Consider the following 21,147-nt stretch of genomic DNA (forward strand, 5'->3'; position numbering starts at 1 on the left):
TAAGCTAATTTTACATGCGAAACCTTGTTTACATGCAGAAAGAATTGCGAACCTTTCATCTGTATCTCTTTAGCTAAATAAACTTAGCACAAAAAGTAAGGAAATTTGTGTTTGGTAGATTATTTCTCTGTGGTAGCCTAACAATGCTTTTTGGTAATACATCTTATGCCGTTGGAAAGCCTGTTTAGTTCCCTTTCAAATGGTGCCCCATTTGTAAGGAACATGCATTTGTGGGATGAGCAGCAGCACTGAGTATGTGGGTTGCGCCCATGAAAAAATTGCCAAATCTTCTCTGCCAATGCCAAACAGCTTATTCTGCCATTGACTCGTTTGGTGTTTGGTGGATTTGATGATTGAAGTTTAAAGAAACAAGACATATTGTAACAACAGTAGCGTGTGGAAGAACCATACACATCCACAACAGCCTGGCACCTCCTCCTCATGCTGGTCACCAGCCTGGTCACACACTGCTGTGGGATGGCATCCCATTCTTCAACCAGCATTTGTCGCAAGTCAGCCAACGTGGTTGTGTTGGTCACTCTGGCACGAACAGCACGCCCAAGCTGATCCCACAAGTGTTCAATGGGGTTGAGGTCAGAACTGCTGGCAGGCCGTTACATCCTCTCCACTCCCACATTCTGGAGGTAGTCTCTGATAAACCCTGCCCTGTGGGGGCGAGCGTTGTCATCTTGGAGGATAGAGTTCGGTCCCAGACTGGAGATATGGGATTGCAGCTGGTTGCAGAATCTCATCTCTATATCTCTCTGCATTGAGATTGCCTCCAATGATGACAAGCCTTGTTTTTCCAGTGAGGGAGATGCCGCCCCACACCATCACACTGCGTTCTCCACGTCTTCTCCACACTTTGACCCTACGATCCAACTGCCGTAGGCAGAATCATCCAATCCACCAAACACCAAATGAGTCAATGGCAGAATAAGCTGTTTGGCATTGGGCAGAGAAGATTTGGCAAATATTTCATGGGCGCAACCCACATACTCAGCGCTGCTGCTCATCCCACAAATGCATGTTCCTTACAAATCCATTTGAAAGGGAACTAAACAGGCTTTCCAACGGTATAAGATTTATTGCCAAAAAGCATTGTTACCACAGAGAAATAATCTACCAAACACAAATTTCCTTACTTTTTGTGCTAAGTTTATCTCACCATGTGACATTGTACTGTGGGTACATATAAATTAAGATAAAATAGACTTAATCCCACACTGGGAAATTCCCTTGTTACAGCAGCTCAAGAAGAAGTCACACACATCAAAATAAGACAAATACACATTAAATAGACATCAGAAAAATATACAAAAAGTATTATAAGAAATAGAATAAGAGTAATAATAATAATAATAGTAATAATATGTTCTATAAACCCCCTCATTGTAAACAGACAGGTAAGGTGACAGAGTAATAAATAAATATGCATAGTGCAGAATATTGTCATGTGATGGCTCATGTTGCAGAATCACCTAGCGGTGCTACATTATAATGTTGTATTGATTGTCTGACTGCTGCTGGAATAAAGTGTGTGTGTGTGTGTGTGTGTGTGTGTGTGTGTGCGCATGTGCGCGCGCACGAGTGCGTTGGGGGTGTTGCAGTGGAAATTTAACTGTGGCAACCAGCAGATTAATGGGAAACCCTAAATTTCAGAGCACCCTCACTGAAAAGTTGAGCAACCCCATAGAATCAGCAAAAGAAAATCTCTGGCGTCATAACTGGTCATGCACCTATATTCTGTTTAAGTGCACACACAGTTTGTGTGATGATGAGATTACTTGTGAGGAGGATTTGCATTTTTCATAAGAAATTAGCTGTTTGTTTTGGTGATAGCGCTCCTTCACTCCATGCTGTTTATTTGTTGCATTAGCTGGACTAATAGCATCTTTTGTGTTTGTTTCAGAGCTGGAATTGTCATAGCTAATGTTTGCAGTACTTTAGGAGACATTAAGTTAGGCCAGTAGTTTGCTTTTTTCCAACGATGGAAGGTGGGTTAGAGGGCCAAGGTTTAAGAGTCACGGTTCGGTATTAATCGTAATAATTTTTATTTTCTCCACCAACTTTTGGTGTGAATACAATAAAATATGGTTATTTATGGTGGAGGTAGGGTCATGCATTTGTCCCCAGTCACTGAGGGAGGTTCTACATGGAGGGTCAAGGTAAATATTTGTAGCTTTTGGGAGGATCAAACAAAGAAAAAATGAAGTCACACCCAAGCCCTCCACCCCTACTCTGATAAATAACGAATAGTACACAATAATTTTTATTCAAATGTGCATTTCAGTCAGTCCATTGTGCTTGCCCTGCTGTAACAAAAACATCCCAGACTGTGGCCCTAAAACCAAAAGTATATTTTGTGTGTGTGTGTGTGTGTGTGTGTGTGTGTGTGGGACCTGTCTTGAATGAGGGCCAGTAATGTGCGGGTAAATGGGGGTGGGGGTGGGAGAGGTGGGCGGATGGTAGGGTGGGTTGGTAGGGGTGGGTCGGTATAATCAATAATACGTATTGAGGGAAGTATGGTATGTAAAAGTAGAGATGAAATTCTGATGAAACTCTGATTTTGATGAAATTCTGAAATTGTTTTTTTTTTTCCATTGTTTCACCCTTATTTGATGTATGATTCACTGTTCAATCCCTGCACTCTCTTTTGCACTACCACCATTGCACCTTTAACTCTTTAAATTTCTGGGAGTGATTTTTATATATGTGAGATATATGTGTGTATGTGTGTTTGTTGTATTATGGTTGTCTATGCTACTGGATGCCTACAATTTCCCTTGGGATGAATAAAGTATCTATATAGCTACTTTATGGTACCTAATCATGATGACCCACAGAAATTAATAAAAAAAAAAAAAAACATGTAACATTTAATGTAATTTAGTTTTGAAAGCAGAATTGTACCAAGAATGTTTTTATATTGGGGTATTGCTCATTTCTAATTAAGGATCTGAATACTTCTTCCACCGTTGTCTGTTATCCTTCAGACGAGTCAGTACGTGAAAGCCCATGAGTTTCATCCGAGTTGGATCCACGAAGTCTGAGATGTGTAACAGGACATACCTTTTTTTCTGATCATGTTAATTTGTGCTCCAGTGTTCTGGTTTGCTAAATCAGAAACCGTTTATTTAAATCATATCAAAGAAGCATTTCTTTTTACTTTTTACACGTTCAGTAAATGCACATTTAATTAGAGAAATGATCTATCATCACATTTAACATTAAGTGTTTACAGAGTAATAACAATAAAGCAGAATCCACAATTACTTAAATGATTTGAGCCAGAATAACAGTTAAATTATTGCGTAATTAATTTTGATACCATTATTGTGAACTGTGACCTTTAAAAGGTTTTCTCCAGTGAGATCAATGGTGTTAGTATTTCATAAAATCAAGACTACATTTTTCATAACCTCCCACCTCTTCTTCTATATAAAGCAGATAAACACAAAGGATGTCATTCTTCTGCCACTTTTGAAGTCTTTACATCATCTAAGTGACTTGCATTTATGGGACACAACAAATATCAAACCTCATTCGACAGATTTATTTGTCATAAAACAAAACTTCATAACATCTGGTCCGTTATTATCGAATATGTGGACGGTTTTGGTTTTGTCTTTCCCTTTAGCAGACAGGACTAATGGGCACACCCCTCTTGGGTTTATAGGGTTTTTTCATGGTAACCATAGTGATGCAGTCTATGATTGGACAGACGCTGAGGCACAGAGTGCAGCCCGTGCAGCTATCAGTCACCATGGGAAGGTGGGTCTCTGGGTGGAATGTTATAGCCTGGAAAGACAGTAAGCACATCATGTTACAGGACTGAGGCAGAAGTCTTAAAAATGTGTTTAAAATATTGTGACAGACAGACGGACCGACATACCTGGTACCCAGAGTCATTGCAAGTCATGTAACATTTTCCACAGTTGATACACATCTCCTCATCTATCAGAGCCTGGACCTGAGAACATAGGGGAAGGTCAACTTTTTTTATTACTACTTAAGGTACAGTCACACTCAGACATGCAGGCAGGGACTTATTGTTTATCTGTGGAGGTCAGTGATAACTGTACTAATATTGTGACTTTATATAAGACAAAAACAATCTCTGGTAGAGGTTGCTTTTGATTTGCTGTCTGTAGATGATTACCACATCATCACATTGGTTATCCCAGACTGTGGAACACTCTGCCTACTGAAATCAGACACGCCACATCATTAGCACCTTCAAAATCCCTTCTTACAACTTTCTTTTATTGGAAAGCATTTATGAATATTTAATATGTACCTGTATAATTCTTAGAATATAAATGTGATATAATGTGTGAGAAAAGAGGGTACCTGCTCCATGTTGTTTAGTTCTTGGTATGCTCCAATGTGGCGCAGCGCTCTGGCTATCACATCCTACACACAAAACACAGATGCCTACTTGGTTAAAAAGTTATTTCACAGAACAAAGCACAATACGTCCAAAGGAATCACGAGTGTATGCCATACCTTGACAGCAGGGACGGCTTTCTGGGGCGTGTTGACCTGGCGGATGTCGGCTTTTATCGCATCAGCCTTGTTGTTTCTAAGCTTTTTCTTGTATTCTGCGATGGCATCTGTCCTCTGCTGGAGGTATGGACCAAAGCTAGGGAGGCTCTAAACACACACAGACACAGACACACACACACACACACGCACACACGCACACACACACACACACACACACACACACACACACACACACACACACATTTAGAGAAAGTATTAGTCTAAACACTCTGTATAGGTTGTTGATTCACTCCTCCGTTCCAACATTCAGCAATGAAATATTAGTTTTATTTGTTGACCCTACTAGATTCCATTCTAGGTTTTAATAAAAAGGCTCAAGGGCCTTGAACCCTTTGTTGAACAGAGAGCGCCATCTAGCGGGCTCAGAAAATAAAGAAAATGGTTCATGAAGCTTTATGAAGCTTCATGAACCATTTTCTTTTCAGCTTCATTCATGTCTTTTATTTACTTCTTCTACATAAGTAGTGGTGCCAATGGCAGCAGAAGTACAATTAGTATAATACTAATAGTAGTATTATTGGTAGTAAGAAGTGGTACCTTTCCCACTAGGTCTTCCAGTCTGGGAACAGGTTTTCCCTTCTGATGTCTCTCTGTTGGAGGAGACTGACCGTCCCAGTCCTTCAGCTCCAGGCTCTTCAGGTACAACAAGGCCTTCAGACCTGAACACACATAGCCACCATAATAGTATTATCCTATAGTTTAAATATCCATAAGTAGAAGCATCTAGATACATTGGACCATTTTTAGGTTGGTGTTTTTTTCAGGAGGGTCGAGAGCATACAAAGTGTGTGTACATAACTCTTCAGACCTGTATAAAAACGTAAAATCAATCTCCCATGTCAATACAGACTTTAGCTCGCAGAGTACATCCTGTTAACATGATAAACAAGGAACAAATAAACCGGGCCCATGGGTCATTGTTTGAGATTTCCAAAAACTAGGAATATTAATGCTAAATGCATGCATTCCATTGTTTAAAAGAAGGCAGTAACAGTTCATGGCATTGTAAAATACAACTACAGTAGAGATGTTTATCATTATTGCTCTTTTGTTGTTTTAGGGTCAAATACGTTAGATTTGCTTAATGTCTTGAGCGTGCAAAGTACAGAAACAAGTTACATACCTACACAATAATCCTCAATCACTGTGAAGTCCTGGTTCTGTATTGCACTGCACACCTGTGGGAATCAGACACAGGAAGACAAACAGACATCAACAAAAACATAATGCAAACCAAATAAAGTAAGATTTTATTTTGCTTCAAATAACTGCAATTTGGATATTTTCATTAAAGACTACTGCTTGCCATTGTTTCTATCCCTCAAATCATTCTTTTAAATGAACAAATTATTTTTCTAAACCCACTTAAATGGCTTGTTTACACGCTGCACTTACTTTTGTTACCCACAGTACATTACATTAACACGAGAGGGATGAACACTTTGTTTTGCCGAACTTCTCACTTTAAAAACTTGATTACTGTTTACACCGTGGTAACCTCTGCTAAGAAATATCCACTCCAGAGCTTGTTTAAGACTTTATTCTCCGGACTAAAAGGAAAGTAAGAACCTTATTGGATAACTTAAATACAGTCTCTGTCTCAATCACTGCCATTCCAAAAGGCACAGACATTAAAGCTGTGGTAGGCACTTTATTTTTGGCATTGTTGGGCAACAATTCCATAATATTCTTTCAGCATATTGTAATTCATGTTTTCTGAGAGAAAACTACACTTCCCTCTGTATAGGCTTCAGAAAATCTAGCCATCACAGGAGACTTTGGTCAATCACAGGTCATTCCTATTGGCTGTTCTGTCCATGCATTGCCCGTGCGACAGAGAGAGGAGAGGGAGAGCTGCAGGAAGAGGTCTCACTCTACTTCAAATTCTGGCATTTTTTTGCTTCCTTTCCACTGCAGCTTTCAAGTTATATTTAATTTAATTACAAAGTCAGGGATCTTTACTTTACTGGATGTAACTTTTCATATTTGCACAGCGTTTCTTTCTAAGAATCACTGAAAAAAAGCACAGATGTCGGACCGACAGCTTTGATGTCGCACGGACCGAAACAAGAAATCATTCCTGCCGCAGGCAATCAAACTATTTAACACTTCTTCACTGAGTGACAGATACGACTCATAGACATCACAACTGCACTAATTGCAACTTGCACAGTAGGTTTGTTTACCTACAGCTTTATAAATACTATTTAAACAGTTGTACAGTTTTTATTCCCAACTTATATATATTTTAAACTATTTGTTCTAATATTCTATCCTATTATTATTTCATGTATATTGTATCCTTTTACTTCATGTATATTCTGTATGTGGGATGTGTGTCTGATATTTTTGCTGCTGCAACACCGGAATTTCCCATTTTTTTGGGATTAATACAAATCTATCTATCTATCTATCTATCTATCTATCTATCTATCTAGGAGAATAGTAAACTTAATGTAGTAACAGCTCATCTACAGTGTTGTTAAACAGTAAGGGGAATCAGATTAAAGTTTTAAGAAAAAGATGTATTGTACAATTTCACTAAACTGCATCATATTAACATTGACTGACTGATTTCTAGAGTAAACCATTACTTCAGTCTCACCCTGGTAGGTGTCGCAGTAATATTATCACCTGTAACACTGAGGCTCCGGCGTGAAGAAACTGTAGCCCACTCTCTGCTGAGTCGATACCTCCGGTGGCCAGAATTGGAAAACCAGGAATTGCTCTGGCAATTGCTGATACTGCTCTGAGAGCGATGGGTCTGATGGCATTACCTGCACACATTGTTAATATTATTAAGAGCTTAGGAGAAGCAACTCACTAGTGTACCTCATGTCATTTTAATTCATTCAGTCACTCAAGGATCTTTTAAAGATATATAATAAAAAGGCCCTGATGATGTCATCTGGATTGTCTCAACTTGGGCTTGAACACTACACATTTCATAACAGAAAGCCTATGTTATGTACTGGAGGTGTTTATCAGACAGAGAGGTTCTGGTGAAAGACGCAATGAAGATGCATTATGGGAAGTGTAGGATCTAGCGTTTTTGGAGCTCGACCCACATTGGGGATTAAAATAAGGATATTGTGGCCTCTGCTCTTCATTTTGACCATTCCCTTTTTAATCTGTCTTTTTGAGTCCCCTGAGGTTTGTTAGAAGTACAATATGTGCAAAACTGTAACTTACAGTTAAAAGGGATCGTGTACGTGTTTGTATGTCCTTACCAGACACCCCTCCATACGTGGTGCGTTTGCCTGTTCCAACACTCGGCCAGGGGGAGCCGTCGGCCTTCAGTCCCATCAAACCTGAGACTGTGTTAGTGGCTGTTACTCCATCTGCTCCACCTATAGACATTCATTACATACATGTTAATTATTTGCACTATGCAATGTAAAAGTACAGTAGCATAAATTATGTGGAGGAAAGAAAAAGAAATGCGTGTTGCGCAAAACAGTGTGTTTACCTTCATGAGCAGCCTTGGCGATGTCGACAATATTGGTAACATTTGGTGTCAGCTTGGCAAAGAATGGAATGGAAATGGCTGCACGCACCCAGCGACAGATGTTACGCACCAACACCGGGTCCTATTGACAATGACACATAAAAACACAAACATGTCAATACACAAACAATTTATCAAATCAAATTGTTAATTTTTTAAAGATTACACTAAATGGTATCCTGTGTGTGTGTGTGTGTGTGTGTGTGTGTGTGTGTGTGTGTGTGTGTGTGTGTGTGTGTGTGTACCTGTCCACAGGCCAGACCCATTCCTCTCTCCCCCATCCCATGAGGACAAGACAGGTTCAGCTCCAATGCATCTGCTCCTGATTCCTATACACACGTTTTTATATTTCACACCTCAACAAGCCACACAGTTTGTAACATGTAAAAATAATAATTATACAGTAGTTAAAATGTGCAGTACATTCTATAAATGGGAAAGATTATGTTACTGGTATGTAATATTTCTTACCTCTGCCATCTTGGCTAGTTCTGTCCAATCTTCCTTGTTGTAACTACACATTATACTGGAGATCACCACCTGACAGAGAGACAGGGAAATCTTCATTTTCAAATGTCCAAACCCAATGTAAGAGAGTGTCAAACCCTTTCTTCCATTCATCGCACATAATATATTTCAGACACAAAGACTTGAAAATTGAATCTCACTATGGTGTTGGATCAGACTATTAACACTGTTGATAGGCAGTCACCATGACAGATAGATCTACATCAACATGCAAATAGGTCTGCTTTTTTGTAACATAATAGGTAACCTTTGGCCTGTTGTCATTTTCATTTGGCTTTTCATGTTCTTAATAGAGTCAAGACAAAACTTTGTCCATGAAGAAACAACGTGACACAAAACTTACATTATTAGGGAAGTCCCTCTTCAGCTCGGCGACTGACTGACACCAGTAGGCTGCTGTCTTTTCACTGATGAGCTCAATGTTGAGGAAGGACCCTTGACCTGGTCCAAACAAATGCCCTGAGGTGGTGCCACGCACAATACGAGGAGAAACGTTGGTCACCAGATCCTGCAGACACAGATTTATAGAGACTAATCACAGAGACAGTGGTGGCTGTGGAAAGCTAACTGTTTTTTTACTGGGTTGGTAAATGGAGTCAAATTCCAGTTCCATGTCATGCATGTAAGTTTGCATGTTATCCATTAATTCCAACATATTACCTATAAAGCTAATAAAAAAGGCATTCCCTGAAACATGACAGACACACCAATTAGTCAATTAATCAGAAATCAATTGCCAATCATTTTTATAATCGGAGGTGGGCCGTTAGGGCCAGCAAGGCCTTCTCTGCTGGCCAAGAGATTGTCAGAAAATTATATATTTTTAATTGTAATCAAATTTTAAGTTTGCCCTTTTTGCCTTGTTGGGCATATTCTTTGACAGACCAAAGCCTTCTAGCTGGCCCACCCACCTATGTCAGCATTTTTCGGACCAGTTAGTATATGGTGGCTGAGAAGCAAAACTAGCTAGCATCACATAACTGTAGCAGTAACGTTAGTTCAAGTTCAGTTTGAGTTTTAGAAAGTAAAAGTTAATGAAAAAAGTTAATAAAAGAAAGGTGGATGTACTTTTTCTTCAAATGCTGAGCAGCTTTTGGTAAGTTTAATGGATGTTTCTGCATTTTAGTGAAATGATTTTACTAGCTATTACTGCTCGCTTTAGATTTAGTTGCTGCTGGTGTTTAAGGTTTGAGCAGTGTCAGTGGCCACTGTGCCTTTGTGTGTGCGTGGTGGCATGTGTGTGTTGTTGAGGCCCAGCAGCTTGGCTGGAATTGGGAAGCCTGTTGATCGCCGATTGTGTAATTTGTGTTTTTGATTGTTTTGTGGTCATCGTATGAGTAAATGTGACCGGATGTTGTGGGTTTGTTTTTGTTTCTTTGGTAATAACATTAATTTTGACTATTGCTACGTTTACACGTGGCCGGCTATTTTCATAAATGGACATTTCAACCGTTTTTAAAAATAACATTGTGCACAGCTGTCAGTTTTCAGAAAAGTGTTTGTTTACATGTACCCGTGTATATATGCCGTCAATGCCATCAAGAGCATGCCAAACCTGTAGGTGGCAGTGTAACGAGACGCTCATGTTAGCCAATCAGAATCCCGAAAATAGCAACAACAGCTACGAATCACTTCCTCTTTCTCTCTCTCGGCTGCCTAAACCTCCATTTAAATGTCTCCGTTTTACAAAATAACCATGTACGTGTAAACAGGGAATATATGTGATGCAGCATCCTGCCATACTGCATAAAAGTGATGGCTTCAGTGACCGTGTATTCATGTCTCTGCAATAGTGTATTAAAACCATCTTGGTGTTGAGCCTTGTGTTAAATCACTTTATTCCACACGATAATGTCCTAGTGTCACAGTGAGGTTATTCAAAGGTGGTTTAATTGCTGTAGGATAATACTGAAGGCCCAGTTGTAAAATACACGGCCCGCCACTGTTTATAATCAATTGGTTACTTAGTTGATCTTTTTAAGCAGAGAGCCAGAAAAAAAACCTGGTGCCAGCTTCTCAAACGATAATAATAATATAATAATAAACATTTTATAAGCAACTTTTCAAAACAAAGTTACAAAGTGCTTTAAATGGTTGTCCCAGGATTGAAAGAAATATGAATATTTGCTAATATTCTTGGTCAACCAAATTACTGGCAGACTTATCAACAATAAAATTAAATGTTAATGCAGCCCTACACTATTTTGCTACTTTTTTTTGGATGTTACCATCTCTGTTAGATATCAAGCACTGCCTTACATAGTACCTGTGAACTATAAATAAAGCTGCAACAAACTGAACAAATGAAAATAGTCACACTAAAATGGGTAAATGGCTATAAAAGTGGGTTCCAGAAGGTTTGGCCACATTCAGATACTGTAAAGTTGGTTCTTCTTGTAAGTTACTAATTAAATCATTTCCAAAATGTACAGTAATAGTTACCTTTTTGTGTCTGCTTCGGTGAAATGTATTAGACCCAAAATAGCTTATAAGTTTGCCTCCTAGGCTTTTTCTAAAAATACTAGAAATCACTTATTTTTGCATTATTTGTGCAACTATATGTGCTGCTTGCTTGGTACCTTACAGTGTGTGTGTGTGTGTGTGTGTGTGTGTGTGTGTGTGTGTGTGTGCGTGTGTGTGTGTGTGTGCGTGTGTGTGTGTGTGTGTGTGTGTGTGTGTGTGCGTGTGTGTGTGTGTGTGTGTGTGTGTGTGTGCGTGTGTGTGTGTGTGTGTGTGTGTGTGTTTACTGTTCCAAAGACTCTAAACCGTCTCAGACTGTACCTTATCCAGCCCGAATGTCTTTGTTAAAGCGAAGCCCCATCCTTGTTCAAAAGCTCTTCTGATCATAGCTGTGCTGGTGGTGGGAGGGGCAGATGCCAGGCCGAACGGGTTGGGAAACTTTATCCCACACATCTCAACGCTGATGTCCACCTGATCTATAGCACTGTAGAACAACGGCAGCTTCGGGACTGGGTCCACTGTCTGTCCGTGCGTGGACTGCAGTAGGAAGGGAGATGGAACAAATATTTCACTCGCATCATTAATATTTTATTCATGGAGTTAGGCCTGAGTTAAAATCATCATGATGTACTTGGTGTCCAAAAGGCAAGTCCCAGTACTCATTACTGTGGTGGTACTCAGAGTTAATAAGAAAAAAATCTGTCTGCTCTTTGTTTGATGCATTCATGTGCTCCTGTGAAGCTCTTAAACGTTACAGTCAACATCACATTCATGAACTGCATTGAAAGAAGATCTAATATGTAAATTTAAACGAGAAACAAATACTGTATAGAAAATCATTTGGTATTGCTTATTACATTAAAAAAGGCTTCTGATGTCGAAGTTCCAACTGAATATAAACATACCCAGCACAATAACATATGTCAGGTACGCACACAGAGTACCTGAGAGGTTAATTTTGTCATTTCAAATGCTTATATATTTTGTATAATAAATCTTTTTATAACTCTATAACACTTTTTATATGTTTGTGTAACTTTGGGTAAGAGATAAATAGGTTATCTCTGTTCAGCTGAAGCTAGTAAGGTGACAGTGGGACAGCTGGACCCATGTTTGGGTCTGACAAACGTGTGTTGAATGAACCTTTAATAGTTTCTACTAGTCTTTATTAAGAATTGGCATGTGGCCTGATTTATTTATTTCTTCTTCATCTGGGCAAAGATACAATTATTTCTCTTACAGTACCCTACAGCAGACCTTTCAAATGAAATGGAACAAAGGATCTGAAGAAAATGGTGTGGCACATTATGTACTGTAAGGCCTATGTGACTTCTTCAGAATGAACTACAAATTCTAACCAAGATTACACATATGAGACTTAGCTCTCTCTAACTGATGTCAGCTGTATGAGATCTGTATGCAGCCCTGGACTGGAGAGACAGATTTACCTGAATGTATCTGTGAATGTGCCATGAAGCCTGTTTGCCATCGTTCACTGATTCCACTGTGGTGTTCGCCAAACCAGCAATGTCTCCTCCTGCAAACACCCAGGGCTCACTGGTCTGCATGGTGTCGGTGTTCACCTCTGGAGTACCCCAGCGGGTCATCTTCACAGGAGCCATGGCCTCGCTCACTACACACAGACAAAATATGCATCGGGTTATGTATGAAAACAGGAAACAAACTTACGGAAACAATTCCTACAAATCTGAAAAGCTCAAAGACTTAATTTCTGTAATGTAACAAACATATGCATATATATATATATATATATATATTTTGTAGGACCTTTTCCATAGTCGGTCAGACAAAGAGACCAAGAGTTTGGAAGATTGTGGCGAGCCATATTGGTTGATAACATCTATGAAAGTCATCCTGTGTTTAATAAATAAAGTAAAAAAATATTTAGATTTGTATGAAAATCATCTGTAGTAGAAATTAGCCTTTAAATACCAATATTTTATTTATTTATTATAAATACAACATATCAACATACAAAAAAAACTGAAAAAATACACAGATACCTTTCACAAACCAAAGACAGATTTATAAAACATCTTCAGATTCATTATTATCATTAGTTCAGGGCTAACTGCTAGCTGGTACTCAGCTAATTGGTTAATTACCTTGAGGCTCGTTGAGCATAGAACCAAAGGCACTGATGATGTAATCAGCCTTGAGTCTGACAATTTGGTCCTCATCTTCCATCCAATCGCCCTCCTCAGTCTGCTCGGTGCGACAGAACTGTAACCCGGCAACCCGACCGTTCTTCATGATGACCTCACGAGGAGACAGGAAGGGCAGGAACTCACACCGCTCCTCCTTAGCCAACTCCATCTGACAGAAAAAAAACACATGTATTCAATATTCTCTATTTTTCCATCTGCCTGCATATCCATCCATTCCTCATCCGTACCTCCTCTGGAACAGCCCTGATGTTAGTGAATCCCTTCCTGAAGCAGACGTAGACTCTCTTGGCTCCACAGCGAAGAGCAGAGGTGGCGCAGTCAAACGCAGTGTCACCAGCCCCCAAAACTATCACCATACCTCTTATCTCTGGCAGAGAGGAGCGACACTGACACATACCTGGACACAGTGAGACCGAGACAGAGACATATGGTGACGTGAGATGTTCTCTGACTTGTAAAATATACTTTTCTGCACTAAAAGTTTTTTTTGAACTAGCCCGCTTCCTGTCTGATTTCCCATTCATACCTACATATGTTTGTTAGTTGAAGTGATGTCACCAGCGAAACTGCTGTGTCTGTGTGTATTTCCTCTAAATGTGTGTGTGTGTGTGTGTGTGTGTGTGTGTGTGTGTGTGTGTGTGTTCACCACAGTACCTTTCTTGCTGGCTGAGGCCACCATGGGCAGAAAGTCTTTAGAAGTGAAGAAACCTTGATCCATTGTTAAACCCTGGAACATTGGAGCTCTGTTGGCCTGAGGGAGACCTGGAGACACACACAGACCGATGCATTGTAAGAAAAAGAGTGTGTATTTTAAAATAGTTTCAACAGATACGATTGTCAATGGCTCCATTGTGACTTTGAGCAATTTAACAAACTTAAAAAGCCAAGACTCACAAAGATTTTCTGTATTAAACCATGTTTGCATAACATACAACATACAATTGTTACAGATGGATTAAGAGGCGCTCACCAATCCCGATGAAGACAGATTTAAATCCTTCCTCTTTCAGGGATGTCAAAGTCATTCCATTAACACCTAGACCCTTCTCACACACCACCTGGTTTGTACACACACACACACACACACACACACACACACACACACACACACACACACACACACACACACACACACACACATTTTACAAGACTGTGTAAGGATGGAATGAAATGATCAGAAAGGTCTTAACACGTCATTATTGTTGTCCTAATTTTCATGAATATGCAACAGTATGAATCAACTTGAATTATTTGATCTTTGTCCATTTTCTGTCCAACATGGGACTGACAATAGATTTCAAAGGTTTGGGATCATATTTCAGTACACGTGGAGTCCATTGAGATGATCAAAAACCAAAACAAGATAGAGAGAGAGAGAGAGAGAGAGAGAGAGAGAGAGAGAGAGAGACTAGATAAACAAACAAGTATTGAAATACTCTGTGTATTCCAGCATTTTACAGTATGGACACTAAGGGCACTTCAAAAATTATGTGTGAATAAGATAGGAGTTACATACCTTGACTCCCAAATCCTTCATCAGGTCTATTTCAAACTGGACGACCTCATAGGGAAGCCGGAACTGAGGGATTTCTGATGTGCTACAGGGAGGCAAACACATTTGTTAAATGTTGAATGTGTTTCAAAAATTATTGAACATTTAGTTGCCAAGTAACAAAATAGTCAGATGACCTTGTCAAACTTTGTCAAAGATTTTGCTGGATTAATGCCAAGTTTGTTTTTATTTTTGCAGTTATTGAGGATTTATGTTTTTTAATTTCTCATTAACAGCATTTGCTGTATCTTTAGCCCTGCTTTGTAATAATTATGTGTGTAAAAGTCCTATGATAAAGGCTGACTTAAAACTAATTAATCAAATCCTTTTGTTGATACAATATAATATCATACTATATACATAATTTCTCTTATATCATACTGCTTTGATATCTACATCTTTGATATGATATGATACACAGTATGATAATGATTATGATCATTATGATGATGACAACGATGACGATGATGATATTTTACCTTAGGCCTCCAATGTACTTCTGTTTCTCAAATATGGTAATATTATCATATCCAAGACGGGCCAGGAAGGAGGCACAGCTGACTGATGCTGGGCCACAACCAATTAGAGCTATAGGGGCGTGGTAAGACTCTGGCATCTCATTGGCTGGTGGCAGGTCAGGATTTCTGATCTGAGGGATGCCCATCTTGCTAAACACCTAGGAAGAAAAAAGCACACACGCATATTTGAAATAATACTGGTCAAGCCCTTTAATAGACTCCATTCATATCGTAACACTGATATACTGTACATAACTCTCAACACAACATGGCTGACTTTAAAGTGAGCCTATGCAGCTCTTGCTGAACAGTGGCCACAATTGGCAATAAAGGGACGATGATTTATTTTTAGAATATATTGCACTACTTGTTCAAGTAGAAATGACTGTAGTTCATTGCCCACTTACAAGTTTAATCCTCAGCTTTCGACTGCAACTGAAAATTGAGCAAAATCCATCCATATCCAACCTACAGGGGCTAGTAATTGTAGTTGAACACACTATAAGTGGACCTTCGTTTAAGATTATTTCGTCAAACTATAATGTCCAAGGCTCAAGAATCATAAATTCAGCACACTGACTCCATGATGCCAGTTACATAGCTATCTATCTAAAGCCTATATTAGCTATAAGCTAATGCACATATCAGACCAAGTAAGGCTGTATCAGTAAAAACCCTGAGTGTGCTTAATTGACCAACGGTGCTTAGAAATATACTTTTCATTTAAAAGAAAAATATTTTTTCTCTTAAAAGTTACATGTTGTTGCTTTAACATTAACCTTAATGTAATACAAATAATTTTTTAAACCCAAAGCCAATTTGAAAGCTTGATCTCACCTGGGAAGAATATACTGAGTTTTTAAGACACTGCTGTATGGTTAGGGTTAGGAATTACAGAAACAGTTATTATTTTTTGGGCATTTTTTAGGCCTTTTATTTATACAGGATAGCTGAAGACATGAAATGGGAAAGAGAGGGGGCCCACGCTGTATCAGGGAGTTAATCTCTATATATGGGCGCCTACCAGGGCGCTACCAGGTGAGCTAGCCAGGCGCCCAGAAACAATTTGTCATAAGTTTTATACTTATTATTGACAGCTATACATGTTGTACCTCAGTAGCAAACTGCTGTAGCCCTCCGATATTAATGGGTCCCTCCTCAGAAGCATACAAGTTGCAGCCGCCCACACACAGCTCTGATGTGGGACAAACCATTCCACAGGTCAAACCCAGGGGGTTGTCAGAAAGGATGGCTCGCGCTGACCCATAGTAGTTCTGGTAAACACACACACACACACACACACACACACACACACACACACACACACACACACATAAATACTACTTATAATTTTCTGTATATTTAACTACTCTACATTTATTTTTGTTCTTAAATTCTTCGAAACCATCTTCCACGGCATTGAACTGTCAAAATGGCCGTGCGTGTGGATGCATGAGTGTGTTTGTGTGTATATATTTTGCAGTACCTTATTAGAGATGCTTGTAATAAATGACTTTATGTCCAGATTAGTAGGGCAGCTCTTCTGACAGGGAGCATCCACACATTTTAGACACCTAAACACAGATTTTACTTTTATTTAACAGTTTAAAACTAAGTTATGAAAAATCATTTGTTCCAGACTAGTCAAAGAAAGCAGCAAGCATCACGGCAACTATAATGTGAAGTCAACAATGTACAACATTGTTTTTATTCGCATGCACTGCTGTCAGCCACAGGTTTTCTTTTTGATGTTATCACTGGAAATATCACCATCGGTCAACAAAAATTAAACCTTATAAATATACAGCTCGTACTTGTGGACAATCTGTAGCCTGCTAAATGAGAGTGAGTTTGTGAGATTGGGTGTGTGTTACAAGTCAGTTGAAAGTGTTTTTTTATCTTTTGTAAAATAACAAAGTCCTTCATTCTCACCTCATTGCTTCCCGTAGTGCTCCGCGCTCGCTCAGCGTTGTGTGTTTGATATCGTCAAAGTTGTTCTCTAACTTCACACAAGACTGAAGAGTGGAGGAAATAGAATAATGAAAAATAATTTAAAGGAAACGGGGGAAAAAAAGTGATGGACGTAGAGGAAGAAAACATAACTAAACCACACAACCAAAGCAAGTGTGTGTGTGTTTGTCTGTGTGTGTGTGTGTGTGTGTGTGTGTGTGTGTGTGTGTGTGTGTGTGTGTGTGTGTGTTCGTGTGTGCGTGTGTGTGTGTGTGTGTGTGTGTGTGTGTGGTATACTTACATTACAGTTATTTTCAGAGTTTCTCTTCCAGTGTTTCTTTTCTTTCTTTTTGCTTGCTGTGGATATAATTGGAGCATGAGTCTTCACCCTGGGATTCAGAGCCAGGATGCTCTGTAGAAAATAAGGGAAAATAGATCAAAACATCTGAAAAAAAAACAACCTCTTGATTGTTAGACTACAAATATAATTGTACTACTCATTGTTAGACTCTGTAAGTACTTGTGCAAATTGTTGATGATGATGATAACAATGAATTGTTGAGATCTGTTTAATACTGCCTCATCTGACTGGTTTGGATCTTGCTTTCTTAATTGGATATATAATTATGTTGTAATAATATGTTAGTATGGGACACAATTTGTTTCTTCATTTCTGCTCTTGTGTCTTCATACCACGGGTCACATAACCTCAGTGCATTGACCTGGCAGCTCGTCATTATCTTATCATCTTGACCCCAACCATTCAAACACGCAAGCTTCCTAGAATGTTCTGTAGTTTCAGTAGATTTGCCAGCAGATCTCTCTGGGCTATAAAGACAGATACCAGTAGTAGTTCATGAGTAACAGGTGGAAAGCAACTTTTAAAGTTTTACACTTATTAGCATTTTTACATTTGTGAACCGGATGTAGGGTGATTTTGTTCTGCTGTGCACTTGCCATGTGAAGAGTATGAATGACAATAAAGTTAATCTTGAATATTGTTCATTTTGAATTATTCTTCTACTTTTTAGTACTTGGCGATCAAACTGATGTTTCTACAAGTAGAGTAAGGTTTTTTTGAGTTTCTATAGGCAGCAAAGTAGCCCCTTGTTAGGCCTCAGATTATTGTTCTGTCTAAAGTCATGGAGGCTAATCCCCAAACTAAACCAAAACAATCATATTTGAAAAGTACATATTTGATTAAAAATCCCTCCTTAAAGTGCCTAAAGATTGTGTGTTTGAATTTGCTGATCAACAATTTATTATATAATATAGAAAACGCACACCAAGAGTTGTAGTGAGATGCTATCACTGTAAGTAGACTTGAAAGCAGGAAAAACGTGTTGCACAACTCTGGCTCCATATGGATTTCTCTTTTAAAGGTTAGGTTTCAGCCCCTAGGCCTTGGTCAAGATCAACATATGGGGGGCACTTTTGTTCTTACTTTCAACTGATTTATAGTGACTTTAAACTACTATGATATTTTTTAAACAGATGCATACCGCATATTTATAATTTCTCTTTACCACTGAAAACAAAAAAACAACAAAAACCCTGGCAGAGGAGTACTTTGCCTCCAAACATGATCATATGATGTTTGAATATCAGTAAAAAATGTATAATTTTTCATTTGTATCCTTACATGACTTAAAATGAGTTTGTACCATAATGTGTGAATTTATATTATCAAGATTATTGTCAGATATGTTGTTATTGTGAGTTTGAGGTAGATTTCGCCTCCGCACAAGGTTATTTGCCACCTGTAGATACACAGTATGTTAATGAAGAGAGTAGCCTGAATAGAGAATCCTGTTCAAGAAACAGATACACATAACTTACCTCAATGTCTGGAAGATCTTTACTCAACATGATTCTGTCTGGTTTGGGAATGAAAGCTTCCAAATGCTTTCTGAAGATCTTTGGCTTTTGGATTAGAGGTCCGAAGCACTGTCCGGGACTGCTCTGCTCCCAAGTGCAACTATCTGAGAGCTGACCGTCCTTATCAGGCCCACTGCTCTCACTGACAGTTATACAACAAACTGACTGTTTAAGCCCCCATATGTTGTCTTTTCTCAGACTAATCAGTTGATAAGGAAGCTGATAGAACTCTCTGTGGATCGAAGTTCAGCGCAGCACTGGACAGCAGACTTGTTTCTGGGTGCATTGCTCTTGAGCTCTGGTTAAATCAAACAATAACTACAGTAAACTGGCAGGTCCAAATTCCACCCTGCATAGGCTGCATATTTTTCTTTTAACTCCTTCCTGCCTGTCTCAAGGACTCCACTTTTCTCTTCCGGTTTCTAGGCACGCTGCTGCTAGGCAGAAATGGAATCCAGATAGGCCAGTTAATAGTATAAGGTTGTTTTTCTGCAATACAAACTTAGGAGAGGCACTGCACTGACCGTGGTGGGTGAGGGTGAATCCATACTATTTGTATGGATGTTACTGTATTTTTTTTTTCTTAACACAAAAAAAAATACCATGAGGTCAAGATGGAATTGTTGCAGGAATGGAGACAAATATCTCAGTGTTACCTCTCTCCATCACCTTTCTTACTTGGTTCTTCATCCCTCTAATTCTCCCATCTCAGTTCTTCTTCATCTCACTCTTTGCTTTCCCTCATATCCTGATTTCTTTCTCCTGCCTCTCATCTCTAGCCTCTCGCTCTCCACTTTCATTTTTCTCCAACTCTTCCTCAGTCTTCAAGTCTGCAGCATTTTTCTGTTGTTGCTCAAGCTGGATAAAAAGGCACCTTTGTCCGTGTTGAAATGTAACTAATTACATTTGCTCAAGTACTGTATGCTTAAGTACAGATTTAAGGTACTTGGACTTTACTTACCCTTTTCTTTTTACGCCACTTTCTACTTCTACTCCACTATATTTCAGAAGGAAATATTGTACTTTTACTCCACTACATTCATCTGACAGCTTTAGTTAATTTGCAAATTGAGATTTTTGCACACTAAATATATGTAGTTTATAGTCGTTTCCAGTTTCTAAAATGTGAGGATTTTTCTGCATTGAGTACTTTTACTTTTAGTACTTTAAGTAAATTTCCCTGATGATACTTACATACTTTTACTTAAAGTATACACTTTCAATGCAAGACTTTTACTTGTAACATAGTATTTTTTACAGTGTGGTATTAGTACTTTTACTTACAGGAAATACTTCTTCCACCACTGCCCTTTGTCCCTTCCCTCACACGTCCTATCAGCTGCACTGAAATATAGTTGGGTAAAATCTTTGTTTTATGTTGTAGGAGCTAATAAACAATAATATATCTATTCTTACAGTCCAGATGGCTGTTAGAGTGTGTACAGATGCATGTGAAAGAATGTAATGTCCGCAACACTGCTTAAAACTCCCATATTTAATATAAAGGCAACATTTCAACCCTACTGGGTCTTCTTCAGGCAAATGGTGAACACATTTGATGAAGGGATATATGTAGGCCTTACATTCAGCTGACCCACCATGTGGCTTCAATTAGTCTGATTAGGTCTGAAAGGCCTAAAAGCCCCACTCATGACTCAATTGAGAGAACACTTTCATAAAGGTTTTTAACAAACCTATACATCTCAAAAAGGGCCTTTTTTAAAATGCAATATCCCCAAAGGAGTGCATATTACTATGCACAATAAAGAAAAGGAAAGTAAAAGGAAAAATATTCAGTGGAAGAAACAGTTCCATATATATAAAATCCTTATTTTTTGTGCATACTAATATCATGCACTCCTTTGGGGATATTGCATTTTAAAAAAGGCCCTTTTTGAGATGTATAGGTTTGTTAAAAACCTTTATGAAAGTGTTCTCTCAATTGAGTCATGAGTGGGGCTTTTAGGCCTTTCAGACCTAATCAGACTAATTGAA

The 21,147-nt window shown here is 38.8% G+C and overlaps 1 protein-coding gene and 2 long non-coding RNA genes across 4 annotated transcripts; 2 read left to right on the top strand and 1 right to left on the bottom strand.

Annotated features, from left to right (window-relative positions):
* Positions 1-2,489: 2,489 nt before the first annotated feature.
* On the top strand, positions 2,490-2,862 carry LOC116057759. The gene is made up of 2 exons (XR_004106880.2): positions 2,490-2,623; positions 2,813-2,862. It is a non-coding gene; the product is annotated as an uncharacterized LOC116057759 (long non-coding RNA).
* Positions 2,863-3,584: 722 nt separating this feature from the next.
* On the bottom strand, positions 3,585-19,482 carry dpydb (dihydropyrimidine dehydrogenase b). Of its 2 annotated transcripts, XM_031310366.2 has the most exons (25): positions 19,114-19,479; positions 17,576-17,686; positions 17,257-17,339; positions 16,811-16,898; positions 16,437-16,598; positions 15,286-15,482; positions 14,771-14,852; positions 14,225-14,312; positions 13,909-14,016; positions 13,482-13,651; positions 13,192-13,402; positions 12,514-12,698; positions 11,387-11,602; positions 8,949-9,113; positions 8,549-8,617; positions 8,323-8,406; positions 8,039-8,159; positions 7,800-7,919; positions 7,204-7,346; positions 5,693-5,747; positions 5,107-5,228; positions 4,510-4,656; positions 4,354-4,416; positions 3,896-3,973; positions 3,585-3,801 (listed from the first exon to the last, which is right to left on the bottom strand). In XM_031310366.2, exons 1-25 carry the CDS (start codon positions 19,141-19,143, stop codon positions 3,637-3,639), a joined length of 3,063 nt encoding a protein of 1,020 aa, XP_031166226.1. In that variant the 5' UTR covers positions 19,144-19,479; the 3' UTR covers positions 3,585-3,636. The 2 variants fall into 2 exon arrangements, 1 of the variants encoding a protein (XP_031166226.1); XR_004898304.1 differs by lacking the exons at positions 3,585-3,801; positions 3,896-3,973; positions 4,354-4,416; positions 7,204-7,346 and having other exon boundaries at positions 4,545-4,656; positions 19,114-19,482.
* On the top strand, positions 10,905-20,816 carry LOC118495868. The gene is made up of 4 exons (XR_004898312.1): positions 10,905-10,917; positions 16,929-16,939; positions 18,059-18,061; positions 20,611-20,816. It is a non-coding gene; the product is annotated as an uncharacterized LOC118495868 (long non-coding RNA).
* The last annotated feature ends 331 nt before the right edge of the window (positions 20,817-21,147 follow it).

The sequence above is a fragment of the Sander lucioperca genome, chromosome 9 (assembly GCF_008315115.2).
Source record: "Sander lucioperca isolate FBNREF2018 chromosome 9, SLUC_FBN_1.2, whole genome shotgun sequence".
NCBI classification, from domain to species: Eukaryota; Metazoa; Chordata; class Actinopteri; order Perciformes; family Percidae; genus Sander; species Sander lucioperca.